This window comes from Melozone crissalis, unplaced genomic scaffold (assembly GCF_028551555.1).
Source record: "Melozone crissalis strain CALT ecotype California unplaced genomic scaffold, PUWL_Pcris_2 ptg000013l_1, whole genome shotgun sequence".
Lineage (NCBI taxonomy): Eukaryota > Metazoa > Chordata > Aves > Passeriformes > Passerellidae > Melozone > Melozone crissalis.
Window position 1 is genome coordinate 50,904,685 of NW_026535791.1, and position 18,975 is coordinate 50,923,659.

The 18,975-nt window shown below is 43.2% G+C and overlaps 1 protein-coding gene across 1 annotated transcript in view; it reads left to right on the forward strand.

The window, feature by feature from the left end:
- Nucleotides 1-687: 687 nt before the first annotated feature.
- CARS2 (cysteinyl-tRNA synthetase 2, mitochondrial) overlaps nt 688-18,975 on the forward strand; it is a 35,487-nt gene continuing 17,199 nt past the window's right edge. Inside the window, exons 1-9 of the mRNA XM_054272034.1 lie at nt 688-902; nt 1,476-1,526; nt 5,596-5,713; nt 8,285-8,356; nt 8,921-9,026; nt 9,745-9,828; nt 12,242-12,371; nt 14,596-14,729; nt 17,675-17,742. Of these exons, the coding sequence (XP_054128009.1) occupies nt 688-902; nt 1,476-1,526; nt 5,596-5,713; nt 8,285-8,356; nt 8,921-9,026; nt 9,745-9,828; nt 12,242-12,371; nt 14,596-14,729; nt 17,675-17,742 (978 nt within the window). The remainder of the gene's footprint in view (nt 903-1,475; nt 1,527-5,595; nt 5,714-8,284; nt 8,357-8,920; nt 9,027-9,744; nt 9,829-12,241; nt 12,372-14,595; nt 14,730-17,674; nt 17,743-18,975) is intronic.

Genomic DNA, 18,975 nt, shown 5'->3' on the forward strand with positions numbered 1-18,975 from the left:
CCTCGATATGCTCTGAAAGCAAGAAAAAAAATCCCCAGTGAGGAAGCAGACCTTGACAGTCAGCCTGGCTACCTTTAGGGTACCTCACCAAGTACTCGGCAGCACTTGCTGTCATTTTTGAAAACGTCTAGGTCAGGTAACACTTTATACAAGTATGTGGGAGTCAGGGGGTGCATTAAGTGTTTTCGAGACTCTGATTTGGGAGTTTGGGAATGTCACACCATGTTTTATTTCCAGGAACTAACAGGCTGCCAGCCGTTCTCTGACCTGAAAGGCAATGCAAAAAGAGATTAATTCCCTAAAGTGACCGAATTGACTCCACACAGTGGAGACCATTATGGTGAATTAGTCACACATTTCTTACAAACATCTCCCTTAAAAACCTCGCTAGGAAGAAGCCGCGCTGGGGTTGTACCGAAGCACAAGGCTGGGTACGCGCCGTGCCAGCGGGACCCAGCCGGCCCAAGCCCCGCAGCGCCGGCTCCCCATGGCAGCGCTCCGCACACCGCGCCGGGAGCGGGGCCGGAGCGGGGCGGGAGGCGGTGGCGCCCGGCCCGGCCCGGCCCCGCCCGCAGGCCCCGCCCCTTCCTGCGCCCCGGCGGCCCTGGCCCCGCTCCGCCGCGGGTCCCGCACGGCTGTGGCGGCGGGTTGTGCCCTCCCCGCCCGCGGTCGGGCAGCCTGCGGGCCATGCTGCGCGGGGCGGCGGCGGCGGCCCGGCGGTGCGGGCTCGGCCCCGGTGCCGGTGCCGGCCGGGGGCAGGCGGGAGCGCGGCGGTGCTCGGGCGCTGCGCGGCGGCGGCCGTGGGCGCCTCCGGCGGGGCGCGACAGCGGGATCGTGGCGTACAACAGCCGGAGCAGGAGCAAGGAGCCGCTCGTGCTGGCCACGGAAGGAGTGGCGACCTGGTAGCGCCTTGCGGCGCGGCGGGCGGGGGGTGGCGGGAGTGACAGGAGCGGTTTGTGTCCGGAAACAGCTCCTGTGTCCCCTTCTGGGCTCCAGGGCTCGAAAGACATGGAGCTACTGGATAAAGGTCTAGAGAAGGGTCACAAAGGTGATTAAGGGACCGGAGCGTCTCTCTTGCGAGGAGAGACTGCAGGAGCTGGGCCTGTTTAGTCTAGGGGAGAGAAGACTGAGAGGGGAAACTCAGCAATACATACAAATACCTCGAAGATGGGTGTCAAGAGGATGGTGCCAGGCTCCTTTTGGCATTGCCTAGTGGCAGGACGAGGAGTTGTGGCCATAAACTAAAACACAAGAAGTTTCACCTCAACATGGGAAAGAACTGATTTGTGTTGAGGTTGGCAGAGCCCTGGGACAGGCTGCCCAGGGGGCTCATGGAGACTCCCTCTCTGGAGACATTCAAAACCCACCTGGACACATTCCTGTGTCACCTGCTGTAGGTGACCCTGCCTTGACAGGGGTTTGGACTGGGTGATCTTCCTGCCCTAACAATTCTGTGATTGCCTCCTCTCCTGCAGGTACAGCTGCGGGCCGACGGTGTATGACCACGCACACCTCGGGCACGCCTGGTGAGTCACGGATGGCAGCATGGAGACATCCAGGCACATACACAGCGCTGGACATCCCCTGCCAGGGGTGCCAGGGATACAGTGCTGGGCATCCCCAGCTGCGGTGTGTGTCCTGGTGACAGAGCTGTGACTGGTGACACGAGGCCCAGCCCTTCGCCCCCTGTGCTGTGCAAAGGGCAAAAGTCTGTTTGTTATGTATTTTTCCTCTGGGGCTGGGGTAGTCCATAAAGGGGCTGTTGGTTCTGCTGCCTGGCTGAGACAGAGACAGTGTGTGTCTGTGTCTTGGGAAGAAGCATTAGGAATGTGTGCAGTTTGTTTGGGTAGGGTGAGTTGTAACAAATTGTATCAGCATAGTGTGACCCCTCATGTGGAGTTCATGATCTGGAGCAGAGTCTCTCAGCTGTGTGAAAAGATAGTTTCACCTCAGGTTAGTTCAGGCACTGTGTTGGCACCAAGGAAAAGCCATGCAGGGCTGGCTAATAGAAAGGTGCTTTCAAGGTTCATAGATGAACACATCGCATCTCAAATCTCAGAAAGTCCAGGTAGCTTAAAGGTTTTTCTCTGTAGTTCATTAGGATTGTTAGAACAATAAGCTAGCTTTGTTATAAGTAACTTTGAAAAAGTACTTTAAATACACCAGAAGAGGTTGCTGGCACTTGTTTCAAAACAACACACCTGATGAGTAGACATGCAGGGTGTCTGCTGTTCCTGTGAAACTGAGGAGAGTTGCAGCAGCAGCTCAACCTGCTCTTAAGGTTCTTAAAGAGCAGGTTGTGTTGTGCTCTTTGGAAGAGCAGGGGTTTATCAGATAATTGTCATCTGTATGAAGATCAGATATTGTGCATTTCAGTAACTGAATAGTTCCCGTTCAATGTAAGGGATTTCACAGCTTCTCATCCTGTCTCAGCTTCATTCAGAAACTTGTGTTGAATCTTGCTCATGTTGAACTGAGCCATCACAGTAATTGCCCAATTGCTGCTTTGTTCTGTAAAAAGGAGGACTTAAAATACCAGTTATATGAAAGTACTGTTGTCAGTGCTAATGTTAATGCTGCTGTACTGTGGTGTATATGTTGTGGTGTCTTTCCTCCTTGCTTTTGTCAAGTCTCAGCAGAAAATTGACCTAGCTTTTTACTTGTGACCTAAACATCAAGAACATGATATCTTGGACTTATTGTTTGTACTTAGTATTTTCAGGAAAGTCATAGTAATTGGTGTATTTAAATTGACAGCTCTTTGTGATACGGGCTCCTTTACAGTTTACCTTGAAATAATCACGATTTAAAATCATCACTTGAAAGTAACTGTGTAAAAAAGATGGTTATACGTTTCTTGTCTTTATCCCTCAGTTGAGGTTCTCTAGTGTGGTAGGGCCTGTCTTCCCTGACATGGTGTAATAGGGAAGAGAATTACAGGGATGCTTCTGTCCTAAGGGGTATAATTGATCTAGACCACAATGTTTTATAGAGGTGGAGAATTTAACCCGTTGGTCCTGCAGCTCTCTGTGGCTTTTAAATGTCTGTTTTTTTCAGTGGTCTCTTGCCCTCAGACTTTCTTGATTAAAAGAGGGAGTAGAAAGGCCTTGCTTACACTTGCTGGTTTTTTACCCATCTTTTCTTACTCATGTGTAAATAAGCAGTTTCAGGCTTTCCCACTGTGGAGGTTTGCCATACATCTTCCTCACCCCCTCTGACCTCTTCACGTGCTAATTTAAGAAAGAATGGTTAGTGCAGAATATTGCCTTTGGTGTATCATGCAGATACACCAGGTATAATTCCCTGTTTTAGCACCTCTTTAAGCACTTCACGTGTTGTTCCTGTTGCCTGACAAGGTGTCTGCACTGAAGACCTTTTGCTCTCTTTTCTCATCGGTTGAACCCTCCAGCGTGGGAGGAGTTGGCTGTTCCTTTCCAGTATCTCTGCTCTTTCACATGTCAGTGTTGACATCCTGTTGCTCAGCTGATTTGTTAGGATGGTGGAGCACTCTTGGTTCTATTTGTTTATTTATTTTTATTTTTTTTATTTAAAATGGTATCTTTTTTCCCCAGTAGCTAGGTCCAGCCATAGAACAGCTGGAATGTGGGCTGCTGTTGGGGGCCAGGAGAGGCCCTGGGAAATAGCATAAAGTCAAATGGAGTGGTGGCTATTGCTACTCTGCTGCTCTTGTTAAATACCTTCATATTGTTGTACTCCTGCCACATGTTCTTTTCTTACTAGAATTCCCTTTTTCCCCCTCTGTCTTACATTTGACTTGTGTAAAACACAACAAATGGAGCAGGTAATAAAGCAGAAATGGATCATGGAAATGAGTTTGAGATCCTTGAAGAGAATTTGGAAATAATGGCATTATTTTTCTCCTGTCCTGTTTCCATTCCACAAGGAGTTCTTTTTCTCTAAATAATTTAACATTCTCTAGTATGTTGTGCTTCCAGTCCTAAAAACAGATGCTGTGTCTGCCTCCATATGACATCCAACACCCATTCTATATAGAGAAAAAAGTAAGACAGGCAAATAATAATATTTTTTTTCCCCCGGTTCTGGGTCTGACCTTGATTGTACTGGTTTGACCCGCAGCCTGGTTGGCATCCAGGTTCCTGGCTGAATGCTTTGAAGTAAGAGTAAAACCAGCCATGAGAAATTTCTCTTGCACGTGCTCTGCCACCCCCTGATCTTGACTGTCTGTTTTGGCTGGGTTTTTTTATCAGTGCTGGAGTGGTAAAGACCCCGTGGTATCAGGAATTCTGCTCTTGTTCTTGCAGAGTTTCTTCCATTAATTCAGTTGGAAGATGAGAGGACAGGGAACAGTGTGAAATTTGTGCCTGCTCTGGGAACAGTGACTGCAGGGCTGTTAAATCTAATATCAAGCTTTTGATGCTGGCGTTGTTCCTCTGAACAGGATCCAAAGGCCAATTTAATATTCTTATGGAATCGTGTCACCACATTAGATGAGCCTTACTCCCAGTGAGCTGCTATTCATTAAAAACTATCTCCCTGGCAGCAAGGCTTTCAAAAAGTCTTTTATTCAGCATGGGCACGGCACAAACAACAACTAAAAGTATTTTTCTTCATTGAGATATTCTGCATCCATAAATCAGTACCTTAGTGCTACCTGGCACCTGCAGGGAAGGGTGCAAATCCATTTCTGGAGTTGCTTACATGTCTTTGTTCTGGCAGCCATGGGAGTTGCAGTTTGTGTGATGCTGTGAATGAAATGGGAACCTGTAGGTCTGTGAACCTCCTTGCTGGCTTTGGAGAAAACAGCCCAGAAATACTGAGGATTCTCATCATCTTGCAGGGCACACACAGAGATTTTAGTCACCTTCTAGTATCCCACCTAGTAATTTAGTTTCACTCAGTCAAAGTGTGTTTTGAGAATTACAGATGGGGAGTCTGTGAGCAGGAGCTGCAGCAGCCCTCTGCAGCTTGTATATTCACCAATCTGTCAGCATTAAATACTCTGCTTTGTGGTAAAAGCCCTGAATAATTTTCAGAATAACTTTTATTCTCAAATGTAAATAAAACAGAATAAGCTATGGAGCATCTACTCTTTGCTATCAGAAAAGATCTATGGTGGTGTGTGAATGAAATACTTTATTGGTGGCTGGTATCTGTTGTTACTCAACCCTAAGAAAAGTTAATTTGAATCCTGCTTTATTTCTCCCTGTTCTGCTGCATGACTTTTGAAAACCTCTTAGGATATACTAAGCCTAAGGGATGTATTTCGAGAACATCTGATCAATGTGTCTCATTTTGTCCTATTGGCTTTGAAAGAGTCTCCCAGCTCCTGTAGCTTGTGATACCCTTTGAATAAAGAGATGCAACAAAAGAGAACACTCAGAAAATCTGATGTAATGTGTCACTAATGCCAGAAGAGGGTAGGCCAGTTCAAGAGAAATTTGCTTGACTTTTGTGCAGGTAGCAACTGGTTTTGGAAAAACACCTTACGTACTGAAGATCTTTTCATTGCAAGTGTTGGGATTAATTAGATTGTCCCTCTGACTGTTGGTTATTTTTGTTTTAGTTTATTCTTACTACTGCATGTTCAAAAGCTCGTGTTTCTTTCTCTTCCAGCTCCTATGTTAGATTTGATATAATTCGAAGGATAATGACAAGGTTTTTTGGAATTGAAGTTATCATGGTGATGGGGATCACAGACATAGATGACAAGATAATAAAAAGAGCCAATGAGGTAGGTGTTTGCTGCAATCTTTGACTAACCTTTTGGTATTTTCTAAGCTGCTTATGTAGGAAAATTAACCTGGGTTTGGGGTTCTTTAGTTATGTTTGTTTTAATTAGTAGGTAATTAACGTTGAGATTTCTGGTTCCCTAGTGTGGCTGTAATGAGTCTGGCAGTGAGGAGGGCTGAGTGTCGAGAGCTGTGGGGGTAAATGGGTACAGAGCTGAGTGATGGGGGAGGCAGAGAGGGAGCTGCCTTACAGCACCCACAGCTGGGATTCTCCTGCCCTCTCCCCCTGCCTGAGAGGCTGGAAGGGAGCAAAAGCCCAGCATGAATCCTCAGTAAAGTGAAATTATCCCAAAATTTATCAGCCAGAAGGGTTCTGGGTGAGTTCTGGGAGGTGTTTGTGTGCCGTGATCATGCGAGGCAGCGCTGTACGCAAGCACTGCCGCGTGGGGCCGAGGGCAGTTCCGGGCAGGTGCCGAGCACCCTCTAGCTGCAATGTCAGCACCTTGGAAAGCTTCACCCGGCCTGCCTGCATTTGTCACCCGCCGGAAAGTTAACATTGTGTGTACGGGTACGTCTTGGTAAGACTGGGGCTGTGAGTGGTTCTCAGCTGAATTTTAATATGACCTTTTTTACCAGATTAGCTTGGTGAATGATTATTTCAATTCTTTAAATGATTTTAAAAACACTTTTTGAATCCTGAAGCGCTAAGAGTGTATTCTGTGTTTTTATTCTGCATTTTGAGTCCTTTTGTTTAATTTGATTTTAGAATCTGTAACTCATGTCTTTGAGATCATAAGTGAATGTGTGGGATTGAATTGCAGTTGCAAGCTTTAAGATAGTTTCTTGGAGCCAGAGAATTTGACAGCTGTTCCTTTTACTTATCTTTAAGTAAACAGTTACTTTTGCAGTTAAATATAGGCCCTTGCATTCAAATGAATACCAGCACACCACTCATATAGAAATATGTCTGTTCCCTTAGTCCATTTACTTGCAGTTTTCTAAGGCAGTAAACAATTCTAAAATAAAAAACCCCACTCCAAAATTCAGCCATATTAAATCCATGTTTGCATTTTAAATTTTTTCCTTATTGTCAGAACACCTTAGCGATTTTGTGTTTGAGGAGGGGGAAATGGCATGTTCATGAAAGATGTGTTGCTTTACTACATTCTTTGGTTCTATGAAGTCACCTTTTCTTGGCTTTTTTTTGGTGACCTTTTGAAGTGTTTCCTCAACCTTTTTTTTGGATGGCCAAGGCCTTTACCTCAGTAGCCTTCTTTTGTTGTTGGAACCTGAAGCATTACAGTGGTAAATCAACATGTCTGAGCTTGTTTGTCATCCCCTGGTGGGGTTCATCTGGGGGAAGCCTCAAAGTTGGGTACTAGTTCATGATGAATATGCTGCATGCCATCAGGGGTCCTTTGAGAGAGACACGAGTCTCCTTGTGTGTTGAACATCCATCTGGATGGGAGGAAATGCTCCATCTTCTTTCTTTATCAAAGAAGCAGCTGAGCTGTCTAGAGAGATGAATCTAGTCGCTGGTCTGTAGGCAGAAGCATGTCTTTGCTTTGTGGTGCTGAGCATTGTCCTCATTTCCTTGCTATTTCATTGCTGCATGAACATTGTCTTCACCAGAACCCCTGCTTTGTACAAACAGTGGTACCCACCTGCTCTCTCAAAATCTGAACCCATAGAGGTGCTCCAGTAATGAATTGGAAGTGATGATGTGGGATTTGTGTTGTTAATGATTCAGTTACCTGCAAGATGGAGAGACTGAGAGTATGTTGTCTCTCCCCAGTAGTTTGTTCTCAGAGAAGATGTGAAAGCATGCACTTGAAACACTTTGATACCGTGCTGTTGCTTACTAGGGCAGGTTTTGCTATCATGTATCTTTCAATCCCTGGTCTCTTCTGAGTATTTGAGAACAAGTACCTTACCATGTGCAAGTCCCTTTCCTTTTGGGTTGCATATTCTCATCTCCTCTGCAAGAGGAACCTGTTCATGTCCCATGAATGAGAAATGTAGAAAAGGTGCTTGAGAAATGCTGGACTTGGCAAAGCGTGGAACTGGCTTTCAATATTGAGATCTATGAGTACCCATGATCTGCTGAAACAGATTATTTTTCTTAATCACTGGAAATTAATCCCTTGTCTCATCCTGCAAGTCTCTGATCTGTCTTTCTGACACGTAGGTGGTATTGGTGTTTCCTGTCAGTAAGTTGAATGGTTTTAATGTCCTGTGTGTGGTAGTATATTTTATCACTGGAAATGAAAGACCCTCTCAAGAGGAAAATAATAAGAGAGGGAAGGAGTTTATTATTTTAGTCTTTGGTTGCTTTCTCTTAAAAGAGATATATTAATATTTTTTAAATTAAGCATAAATTAAACACTACTTCTAAGTTATTTATAATTTATATCTCCTCCCTGTCAGTGTTAGATTAATAAGCCTTTCTGACTCTTTACCTTAGGGGCTCTCTAAGTCTTCCAATTAGCTATTAGCTGTCTGAGAAAAGATTGCCATATTTTATATCATTACTCTGACTTATGATTTGCCAATCTGTTTCTCTTTTTTTTCAGATGAATATATCGCCAGTAGCTCTTGCTCGTATTTATGAAGAAGACTTTAAACAAGATATGGCTGCCTTAAAGGTACAAACACTCAAGATTGTAAATCTAAGAGCATTTCTAAGCAATTATTTTGGTAAAGAATCTGGTTTTGAGAGTTTGATCTGAAAAAATAAATGAGTTGCTTGGAAACTGAGTGCTGATTTACTTTTTCATTCTTCTAGAATGATATTGCACGCCTTCTGAGTAGGGAGATGTGGGGAGAAGTAATCCTGAGCTTTAGCATGAACAAATGAAACTCTGGAACAGTTTTTTTCCATATTCAGTAGATCCTTTATTCACAGATACTACTATAATGCAGAAACAGCCTGATTGAAAGCACAAGAAACACAAAATCTTATTTCATTGATTTCAAATGACCTTGCTTCTTGTCTCCCTGTCAGAAGCAGAGAGGGAGCCACTGGGAAAATCAGGGTTTATTTTTGCCACCCTTCTGTGTGTATTATCTTAAATACTACTTATGATTTTTTTATGATGCTTGCAACTTTTTTTAAAGATACAGTTGAGAAGAATGTTCTTTTTTGTTTGTTTCCTAGAATGAAGGAACTCATTGGCAGTGTGTTAATGCAATGTTACTCTTTCTTTAAGGTCCTTCCTCCTACAGTATATATGAGGGTGACTGACCATATTCCTCAAATAATCTCCTTTATAAAAACAATAATTTCCAGTGGACAAGCTTATGCAACCTCACAAGGTAAGACTTTGAGCAAGGTAACTCCTTGTTCAGCACATGGATAGGAAGTTACTGCTCTTAGTAATCCTGTTTTGGAATCAGATGAGATACCTTGTGCCAGGCTTTCCTTCTGTTGCTTAACAGGGTGTGAGTGAGTTGTTTGTGATGACATGAGTGGGCAGAACAACTATTACTCAATTTCTAAGTTAAATGTAGCTCATTATTTATTATAATTGTTTACTGTAATAAACTGCTGTCTAAACTCCTTGGGGAAATCCTGGCCTGGTTTCTATAAGAAAGCTGGGGGAACCTCTAAAGAGGAGCTGTGTATCTCCTATGTGCTGTCAAAGATGTGTCTGCAAAGCAAAATGTGTGGATTTCTTTTTTTAGCAGAGCTGGTGGCTGTAGAAGAATTCAAGTGCATTGTAACTGGACTAGGTGTAGGTTGAGCTGCAGTAGGGGAGGGGATTGCTGATTGTGCATGAGCAAGGAAGAACCTGGGAGATCCCCAGAATTCAGAGTTATGCTATGGGCAGAATGAGCATGTGCACAGAGGTTACTGAAAAACTGGATAACATGGGAACATCTGCTACTACTTTTGCCATATTTCTGAATTTCTAAATCACAGTTTCAAATGGGAGTGGAAGAGCACTTTTTTTTTGCTTTCAGGGAAATGTTATCAAGTTCTTATCAGTGTGCTGCATCTTTGCTATGCAACTAAACATTTCTTTTGTATTAGGTAATGTTTATTTTGATGTTAAGTCCTGGGGAAAAAGATATGGAGTGTTAACTGCTATTAACCCTGATACCCAAGATGAAGCAGGTAAGTTTGTGGCATGAGCTTATTTGTGTTAATGCATTGTTTGAATGCATTTTGCATCTATGTGCAGACTTTCATTTAACAGTCTGAAACAGTTTTCAAACCCATTGTGTATAGCTGAGTTTCCAGTTAATTAGGATTACAGTGCTTTCATAGTTATTTTTGAGGCACTCACTGTTGCCAGTGCAGGAGGAAAGTTGGGTTTTCTTCTTCCTTTTGTCCTTGCCTCTATACCTTTGTTCTGGTACCTTATTACAATTAGGATTCTTAAGCAATTTTAATTAAATACTTGGCAGTGGTACATAGAAACTTCACAGTGGGGTAGTGTTCTTGCTGTTGCAGTAGCCAGCAGTGAGGTACTCCAGGGAAAGCACAAGGAAACCTCACCTGCCACGTTCTGGTTGGGGCGCTTGCCCTGCTCTGAAGTTAACTGGATGAATTGCTTCCTTCATGACTTGTCACTGGGCTAAGCAGCCTCTGTGTGAGGATGAGCAATCTTTCATAGGCTGTGCTAGAGCAGGCCTGTAGCCTGGGCTGTGGAGATTTTGCTGCAGTTCCTGCTTTGCAGGGTTGCTGAACCTCTGTTCAGCAGAGTAGTAGGGTCTGATCAGGTCTCTGTGTCAGAGAATTTGATTCAGGTCTCCTGCATACTTTTGTAAAGGTCAGTATTGCATCATTAAAAAAATCTGTTTGCAATTACTGAAAATGCCCTGGGGGCTGATGCTCAGGTGCAGCCAGAACTTCTCACAGCTCTGCTCTGGAGCTGTTTCAGTGTTACAGCTTACAGAGGGAATGCATCTTGTCAACAGTTATTTAGAGGTGATTACTGAGTGCAGAGAGCAGCAGCCTCCTGGGCTGCATGAAGATTGGGAGGATCATTGCCAGCAGCTCAGTGGAGGTGATCCTTCTCTGCTCAGCCCTGGTGAGACTGCCTGGAGTGCAGGGCTGGTGCTGGGCTCCCCAGAACAGCAGTGGGGAAAGGCCAGCAAAGGGCCACAATAATGGTGGAGAGCATCTTTCACCTCCAAATACTGGAGCATCTTTCATATGAGGCAAAACAGACAGAGCTGGACCACTGAGCCTGGAGAGGAGAAGGCTCAGGGGAATCCTACCCATGTGTACTCATACTGATGGAGTAGAGCAGAGCCAGGCTTTTCTCTGTGGTGCTTGGTGATGGGACAAGAGGCACTGATCACAACTTGAAGTACAGGAATTTCATTTAAAGCCAAGAAAAATCCTTTTTACCCTGAGGATGGTTAACACAGACCATGTTGCTCAGAGAGACTGTGGAGTCTCCATCCTCAGTCAGAGCTGAACTGGACACCATCCTGGGCAGCCTGCTGCAGCTGCTCCTGCTCTGAGCAGGGGGTTGGATTGGGCTGTCCCCAGATGTGCCTTCCAGCCTCAGCTGTGACTGATTATGTGTTTTACCCTGCTTCCTCTCCAGTCACAACTAAGTGCATTCTTATTTCTAAAGATTTTGACACTTGTTTTGCTTACAACTGAGAAGTTGAAGAGTGCTCTTTCATAGCAGTATACTCAAAAAGGGGCAGAAGAGGGTTGGAGTCAGGAGATCCTGGTCACTCAGAACTTGGCAATCTAGTGAAAGAGCCCAGGTGAAGATTTAGTGGATAAAGCTAGGTTTATATTTCTGTATCTTTAGTTTCTTAGGAATTTTGAGTTGTATGATTCTAAAAGTGAGGTCATGTATTTGTCAGAAATAAAGTCCAGAGTCCACAGCCCTATTCTGTGGCTCCTGCCAGGGGTTGCTGGTATTTGACTGGAGGTTAGGAGTCAGCAGAGTTGAACAGTCCTGCAGTATTGTAGCAAAAAGGACTGCATCCTTGGCAATGTAGTGAAGGAAGGAGCAAATGTAGCTGTGAGGAAACCTTTGTGGAGAACCCATTGGTGAAAACAGTAGTGAAAAATTGCTACTGTCCAAGAACAGTTTTGATTCTTACCTCTGCGCACTTTGTTTTATAAAATCTAAACCACAAAGTAATTGTGTCCCAGAGAAAAAATGGTGGGGGCTTTTGTTTGTTTGTTTGTGTGGTTTGGTTTAGTTTTATTACCTTTTCTGCTGTAGTGCAGTCAGTTTGTCCTGGGGAAACTGGTGGATGTGTAACTAAATGAATGAAAAATAAGGCAAACCAGGGAAGGATAAAAGGACTGAGAGGATAGCATATATTAAGGAATCTTGAATCCATCTTTGTAGCTTGTCAAAATAAATTTCAATATTCCAATATTTCAATTTTCTCCTGTGTGAGGGGGAAGAGAGGGAAGTTGTAGTGAAAAGAAGTTGATTGAAAGGGATTAAAATCAGAGTAGTTCACTAAATACACATTTCCTCTTGCTTTCTTTGGTCATTTTTTTTCTTTGAGACACATCCCATTAACAAATCACTTGTTCTTGCCAGCTGATTCTGACAAACGACATGGTAAAGATTTTGCCCTGTGGAAGGCTGCCAAGCCTCAGGAGCTATCCTGGAATTCTCCCTGGGGAAAAGGACGACCTGGATGGCACATTGAATGCTCCACAATATCAAGGTCAGATTTCTTGGATTTTGATAAATCTAATGCTATTTTTCTTTTTCAGTCACAGTACAATGGTAGCAGCAGTACTGAAATTGTTTTCTGATCAGTAGGTAGCACTGGTTTTAATGTGACCATTTTATGCAACTTGGGGTGTCACATATGGCCCAGATAAACTCTGCTTCACCTTACTGTCACAGCTGTCTCTGTTTTGGCACCTTCTCTAGAGTCAGACTTGGTGCTTAAAATATGGCACACAGGACCACACAGTCCATTAGTAGTCTTTTAACTTGAGCTGGGTAACCAAAGGAGTGGTGCAAGTTATGGTACCTCTTCCATTGCTTCCCTTCCACTTCTAGCAGTCTCCATCAGTCCTAGTTCAGGAGGTAGGTGTCAGGAGGACTGGGTGTGGGATTGCAGCTTGATCTATGACATCTTGCTGGCCTTATCTTAACAGCAGCTATGGATGTTCGTGCTCATCATCTAAGTGTTATTCAGCATTCTTGCTGAGTAGTGTTTTGCTTGCAGTTGGTTTGATGTAATTTGCTCTTAATTTAAAGTTTCATTTTCACCACAGGAGAAAAAGGTCTCCTCTCCTGGAAGATTGATAGTGTACTTAGTTTTGCATTAGTCTCAGATCTTTTTTTGGAAGCTAATAAGAAATAGTTTAGATCTGACCTTGTTCAGCTGAAATTTTCAGCTAAAGCTGAAAGAAGGTGGAACCAGCTGCTTTAGGTTTTTCTTTCATATGCTTTTCTGGTGCACCTCGGATTGTTAGTCTTTTCCACCTGCTTGTGAAAAGTGTTTATAAGGGTGATTTTCTGTCTGTAAATAGTTTCAGCATAGTGAGGCAGCTCTTAAAGCAATCAAAGTGCACAAAATCATGCTGTGTTTGATGTACAACCTCTAACAGAAGTGCACAGATAAGAAGTGCCAGTTACAACATGGCTTGTCTGCTAATGCAGTGCTGTTTATAGTCTGCATTTCTTTCTCTAAAAATCTATTTTACTGAGGCTGGGTGAGGCTCTTACCATATAAATAAAAGACCCACAGAGAGCATGATTGTAGTAATCTTGGACTGTGAAAAATGGAGAGCTTACTTTGGTAAGTGACCTAAAAACAATTTGTTGTGCCATTCAGCTGCTGAAGGCTCATTTTTAAGCAATACTTACTTAGCTGTCTGTTTTGCCAAGTGTCTCAAAGCACTTTAACTATGTTAGGTGAATTAATTTTGATAATGAGGAGTCTCTGGTCTCTAGAGCAGCCTTGGAGGAGGGAATTCCCTGCTTTGACCCCCTCAGGTCTGTCATTCTCTACCCATTTTCCCTTGTGGTGAGGTGGGTGGCTCCTCCTGTCCCTGTGCATTTGGCAGATCCATCTGTCACCTCTCTCCAGCTCTTAATGGTTTTGTTGGAGGATGCAGCAAGTGCTCCTCTGTAGGTGGCACAAGGGGAGGTGAGGGTCAGTCCTGGGAAGATTTGTGCTTTAGCTGGTTTTGAAGCAGGCAGGAGCGGAGAAGGATGAACTTGGGAAATGGTGGCAGCTGCTCTTTCTTCTTTCTCTCTTCTCCTTGTCTTTCCCTCCTGTGCCCCAACAGCTTCTGCAAAGCCATCATGTGGCACAGTGTTCGCAGAGTGTTTTGTCTCAAAAAGGGACCAAAGTATTAATGTTTAGCCAGCTACCAGGAGCACCTTGTAAAGGTGACATATGTGAGGCCTGTGTGTTTGTCTGGAGGCCTTGCATCTTTCCTGGTTTCTGAGCAGTTAAGGTTGACTCCCATCCCTATGAGGCTGTAAGTGTAAACTTTGTTTGACAGGCAAAATAAAGTTGCTAACCTGCCCAGCTTGACCTGACTGCACATACTGTTGTTTGAATTCTTACAGAAAAGATACGAGATAAGGAAGAGTAATACCAAATTTATAGAGGTAAGTTGCTAGGCTTGCACATAAAGGCACCTGTCTGGTAACGAAACTGTAGCAGAACAAGGAAGGGAGACATCCTGCTTGCAGTCCTTAAGATAGAAAAGTAATTGCTTTTACTAAGGAGAAGTAATTGTGAACAGATATGGGTCCTGTCCAGACAAGTTCTGCTGCAGTTTTGGTATCCAAGGTATATGTAAAATCTTGTTTTAAAACTGCAGTTACTAAGTTGTACACTTAAATATATGTTGTTTCATCTTATTTTTTTACAAAAAGCTTTTGTGGTGTTCTACTTACTGATCAGGAAAATATTGTTACAGTGCAGTGTTTGGAAAGCAGCTGGACATCCATACCGGTGGAATAGATCTTGCATTTCCTCATCATGAAAATGAAATTGCACAGTGTGAGGTGTATCATCAGTGTGAGCAGTGGGGGAATTACTTTCTGCATTCTGGTAAGTAAAATATTGATCACATGAGAGGCCTGTGCAAATACAACAGTTTGGGGTTTTTAAGTTTGGCATTTCATGCTGTGAGAACACGTTACACTGCCTGGCATTATGTAGAACTGCTGCTTGCTCCCTCTGCATTAAAGTGCTTCATTCAGTGAGGTTTGTGCTGTACAGAGCTTTGAACTATATCACTGATGGCTGTAGTGCTGTTCCCATTGATGGAAACCTTGGCATTTATTCTTCCTGTTGCAGTCGTGGTGGTCCTGGATGGACAGCTGAAGTCAACAGAAAGTCAGATTCAGGTCTGCAGCCTCTCTTTTGCTGATTAGTATTTTGGGCAGGATGTCTCTATGAACTCTTGAAGCTGCTTCTCTGAATAGAAGAGCTGCAGAGTTAAGCCTGTGGTGCACTCTGGGAATTACATGAGCTTTCATTTTTATATATTTGTACTGTATGGGATGAATATTGAATTCTAGTTTCAGTTCCCAGTGTAGAGCCTGTTGTAAATCAATAGCAATAGTCCAGAGGCTGGTATATCCTCCAGGGTGTGCTTTGTTCCCAAGGTGCTGTGGAATCCTCTGCGTTTCCATTGAGATGCACTGCTACTGCCAAGGGGAGCCTTCTGTTGACAAACCAGTGAATCTGGCTTTTCAAACTTGGAACTGAATCTGTAGGGGAAATTTTTTTTGATACCATCTAAATAAAGAAGAGTCAATTAAGAAAAAAAAAGGAGAACTTAATTCCAAGGGCAATTTTTACACTGAAGTTCTCTAGGAGCTGACAGATTGCATTAATTAAGTCAGAAAGAGTTGCTGGAGGATGATGGTGTGAATTATTTAGGGCAAATGAATCAGCTTCAGAAACAATTTATTCTGCTAACAGACTTCAGAATTTTAGCAGCTCAGAATTGGAGGAGCAGTCCCCATTAGAGGAAGAAAATCCCTGCACTGAGGATAAATCTTATAAGGACTTTATTTTTAGACTACTTGTACTCTGGGAAGAGCGCCAAACCAAAGTTATGAAAATCCTTGTATTTTGTGTACTTGAATGAAATCATTCTAAGTACTGAAACTCTTGGAAGAGAATATTAATTCAAATTCAGATGTTACTGGTACATTTTTAGGAAAACACAGTCCAACTATTTTAAACTTGTTTGCCTGAAGTTAATTAAGTCAGTATTTGGGCACCTTTGCAAAAGGGAGAAAGTAATCTTAGCCAGGCTCTTCCCTTTCTCCCAGGAGAATTTTGGCTGTGGGTTTTGAGTCCCAAGAGCTGCAGGTGTCCAGCTGTGTCTCACAGCCTGAATGTGCTTATTGAGAGTCCCAGGTTTAATGATGCTGTGGTGAAAGTGGCCTCACCTGCTGGCAGACAGGACAGACAGTGAAAGCAAGGATTTTTATCGTGGGTAGGTGCTGTAGCTGGTTCTGCATCCATGGATTTTTTGATTCATTCCTACTCTCCATAGACTATGTTGTACAAAATTAAATTTTGAGGTGATCAGGATAGGACTTCACATGGTGAGTTCCTGTTGCTTTGAATCATTATCAGAAATAGCTGGGGAGTGAAACAATGAGCTTTTCAGGTCCGGTTATCAGGCCTGAGCTTGTTGTTTTCATATCCAGATGAGTGTAATGGGGATTTTATCTACTTGTGGAAGCAAGAGGGTTTCAGGCAAGGCTGCAAAGCAGCTCTTTGCAGTGAGTAGCACAAAATGCAGACAGCTGCATGGGTTGCTGAGCAAGAAATGCCACTTCTGTCACCACTCATAAAAGTAGGAGTGTGATCATACGTTGTCCTTGCACTCTGAGGCATTGGTAGCACTGGGCTGCCAAATGTGAAAGAATGCAGTGCTGGTGGGGTATTACAGAGCAAGAGAAACTTATGCTTAAAAATCTGCCTCAAAGTATGATTAAATGCTAGATGCTGCAGGTCACTGATGTGCCTAAAATCTCATTTAGTTGTGGGTGGTTGGTAACTTACAGAATTACTCTTTCATTAGGAGAAGCCTATTTAAGGCTTTTAACAACATTTCTGAAATTATGCTGAGTAGTTTTTCAGTGGCAGCATGTTTGCCATCTCTGGTGCTATGAATAAGTGGTGTTTTCCATCAGTGATGCTGCCATGGCTCACATGGGTGAGACTTGGAAGCAGGCAGCCTCAGGCTATGCCTCTCCTGTCTTTGACAGAGCTTTCAGTCCTAAAGCCAAGCTCTACATACTCTTTTAAATGCAGTGTTACTACCTTTTTCCTGTGCTTCAGCCCTGCAAAGCAGTGATCTGTGTGACTGTTCAATGTTCTAGCAGTGCTCAGAGGTCACACTTCAAAATAAACTAATTCAAGTTAGATATTGTAGCTGCATCCCTCCCTCACCCTGCTTCTTCTCAGTCTCACAAGTCTGGAGAAGTTGAGAATCCGTAGAAAATTCATTTTGCATTTAAGATATTTTGAACCAGTGCTATAAAACTTTGGGGTAAAAAAATAATGTTAACAGCCATCAGCAAGTAATAAGTACAGAAGATTGAGTTTTAAGGATTTTTTTAATGCTAGATCACTGGAAAATATTTCTTAAAATACTTCTGAAAAGTCAAGAGTAACACATAAAGTACTTGTGAAGACTGAAACTATTTCTTTGCTTGTTTTTATCAGTTTATTGTCAATTCTGAGCAGGGGGACTCGTGGTGGTGGTGGGTGGTAATTTTTTTTTTGATGTTTTAAATGACTGTGTTTTAAAATTCACCCAGTGGAAGTTTTGAGAATGGAAACATGTGCAGGACTGTAGGCAAAGCTTTTGAAAAATGTTCCCCATTACATTGAAATGTTTGGCATGTATCCATCATAGCATATGCTGCCTCCAACATTCACAGTGTCTCAGTGCAGTCTTTCTCATTTGCTCCCTATTCAGAAGCACACTTGTTTATTCTGATTAATCCCTTTTTCTTTTACTATAGGGCACTTGCATGTTAAAGGAACTCAAGAAAAAATGTCAAAGTCATTAAAAAACTACATAACAATTAAGGTAATTTCTTTGTTTGAATTGAAGCAATTTTGTAGGTTTGTAATATGTAAATATTAATCACAACCCTCTTTTGAGAAAGCTTTGGAGTGTGTGCTTGTGCTGCAGGGTTTCTCTAGTACTGATGTATCTGTTTTTGTGGATCTGGAGGTAGGATACCTGCTCAGATTCATGGTTTGCTTATAACAATGGATCTTGCTGAGCTCAGAGTGTTTGTAGGAGCAGAGTTTGTGCCCAGTACCAAAATCCTGCACTGTACATTTGTGGTCTCAGGGGTCTTTTGCAGCCTGAATGATTCTGTTCTCTAGTGATGGGTTCTCATCATCTGTCTTTAATAATGCTTTGAAAAAGCATGGACTTGGAAAAGAATGGATGTTTTTCCTAGTCCTTCTCTAGGTGAAATGGGACATAGTGTCAGTGTTTTGTCAGGAAGCTGCTGGGTATCCTGAACCACACTGTTGCAGCAGTCTCTCCCATTACCCTTTATTTTTATATGGTGACCTTGCTGAGGCACAGAAGCCTTTTGATAGCCACGAGCCGCATGACTGTGTGATATTCCAGTGTGTCCCCAGGTCTTTGGTGTGGCCCAGAGCAGGGTTTCTCTGCCAGCTGTGTGTGCTCCAGCTGTGCTGGGGTGGCTCCCACCATGGCTGATGCCTACTGCTGCAATGGGGTGATTTCCTTCCTTTAGACAAAGCTTGGGAAACTGCTTTGGCATATGTGTTCCCCTTTGCCCTCTTGGAAAAATTAATTTAAATCCCTTTAGAATGATGTTCAATATGAGCTGCTTTATTCCTAAGTCTTCTGATGCTGTCAGGGTACAGTTAAGCCCTGTTTCCTTGGAGCTCACAATTTTCACAGAAATCTCATGTCTCAGCAGATGTTGTGGACAGGGTCGAGAAATGACCACAACTGCAGTGCTTGGAGTTAAAAGCAGCATATAAAAATGTTCCTCTCCATGTCCCCCATGATGGCACAGCTTGTGTTGAGGAAACAAATTATTTCTGGCCTGTCTCTCTTTCCTTGAAGGTCTCTGCTTTTCATGCCTGCCCTTACACATGGGTAACAAGTATTAATCTTTCCTGAGAAGTGATTTTCAATCCAGTAGAACAATTTTTTCCTGTACAGCTGCCTTGCACCTTGAAAGTTAAGCCCTGCATGGAAGGTTTTATGCCCATGCCTAAAGAGGGGAGGTCTGTCCAGGATCTTCCCTCAGCCCAGCCAGTTGCCACCTGC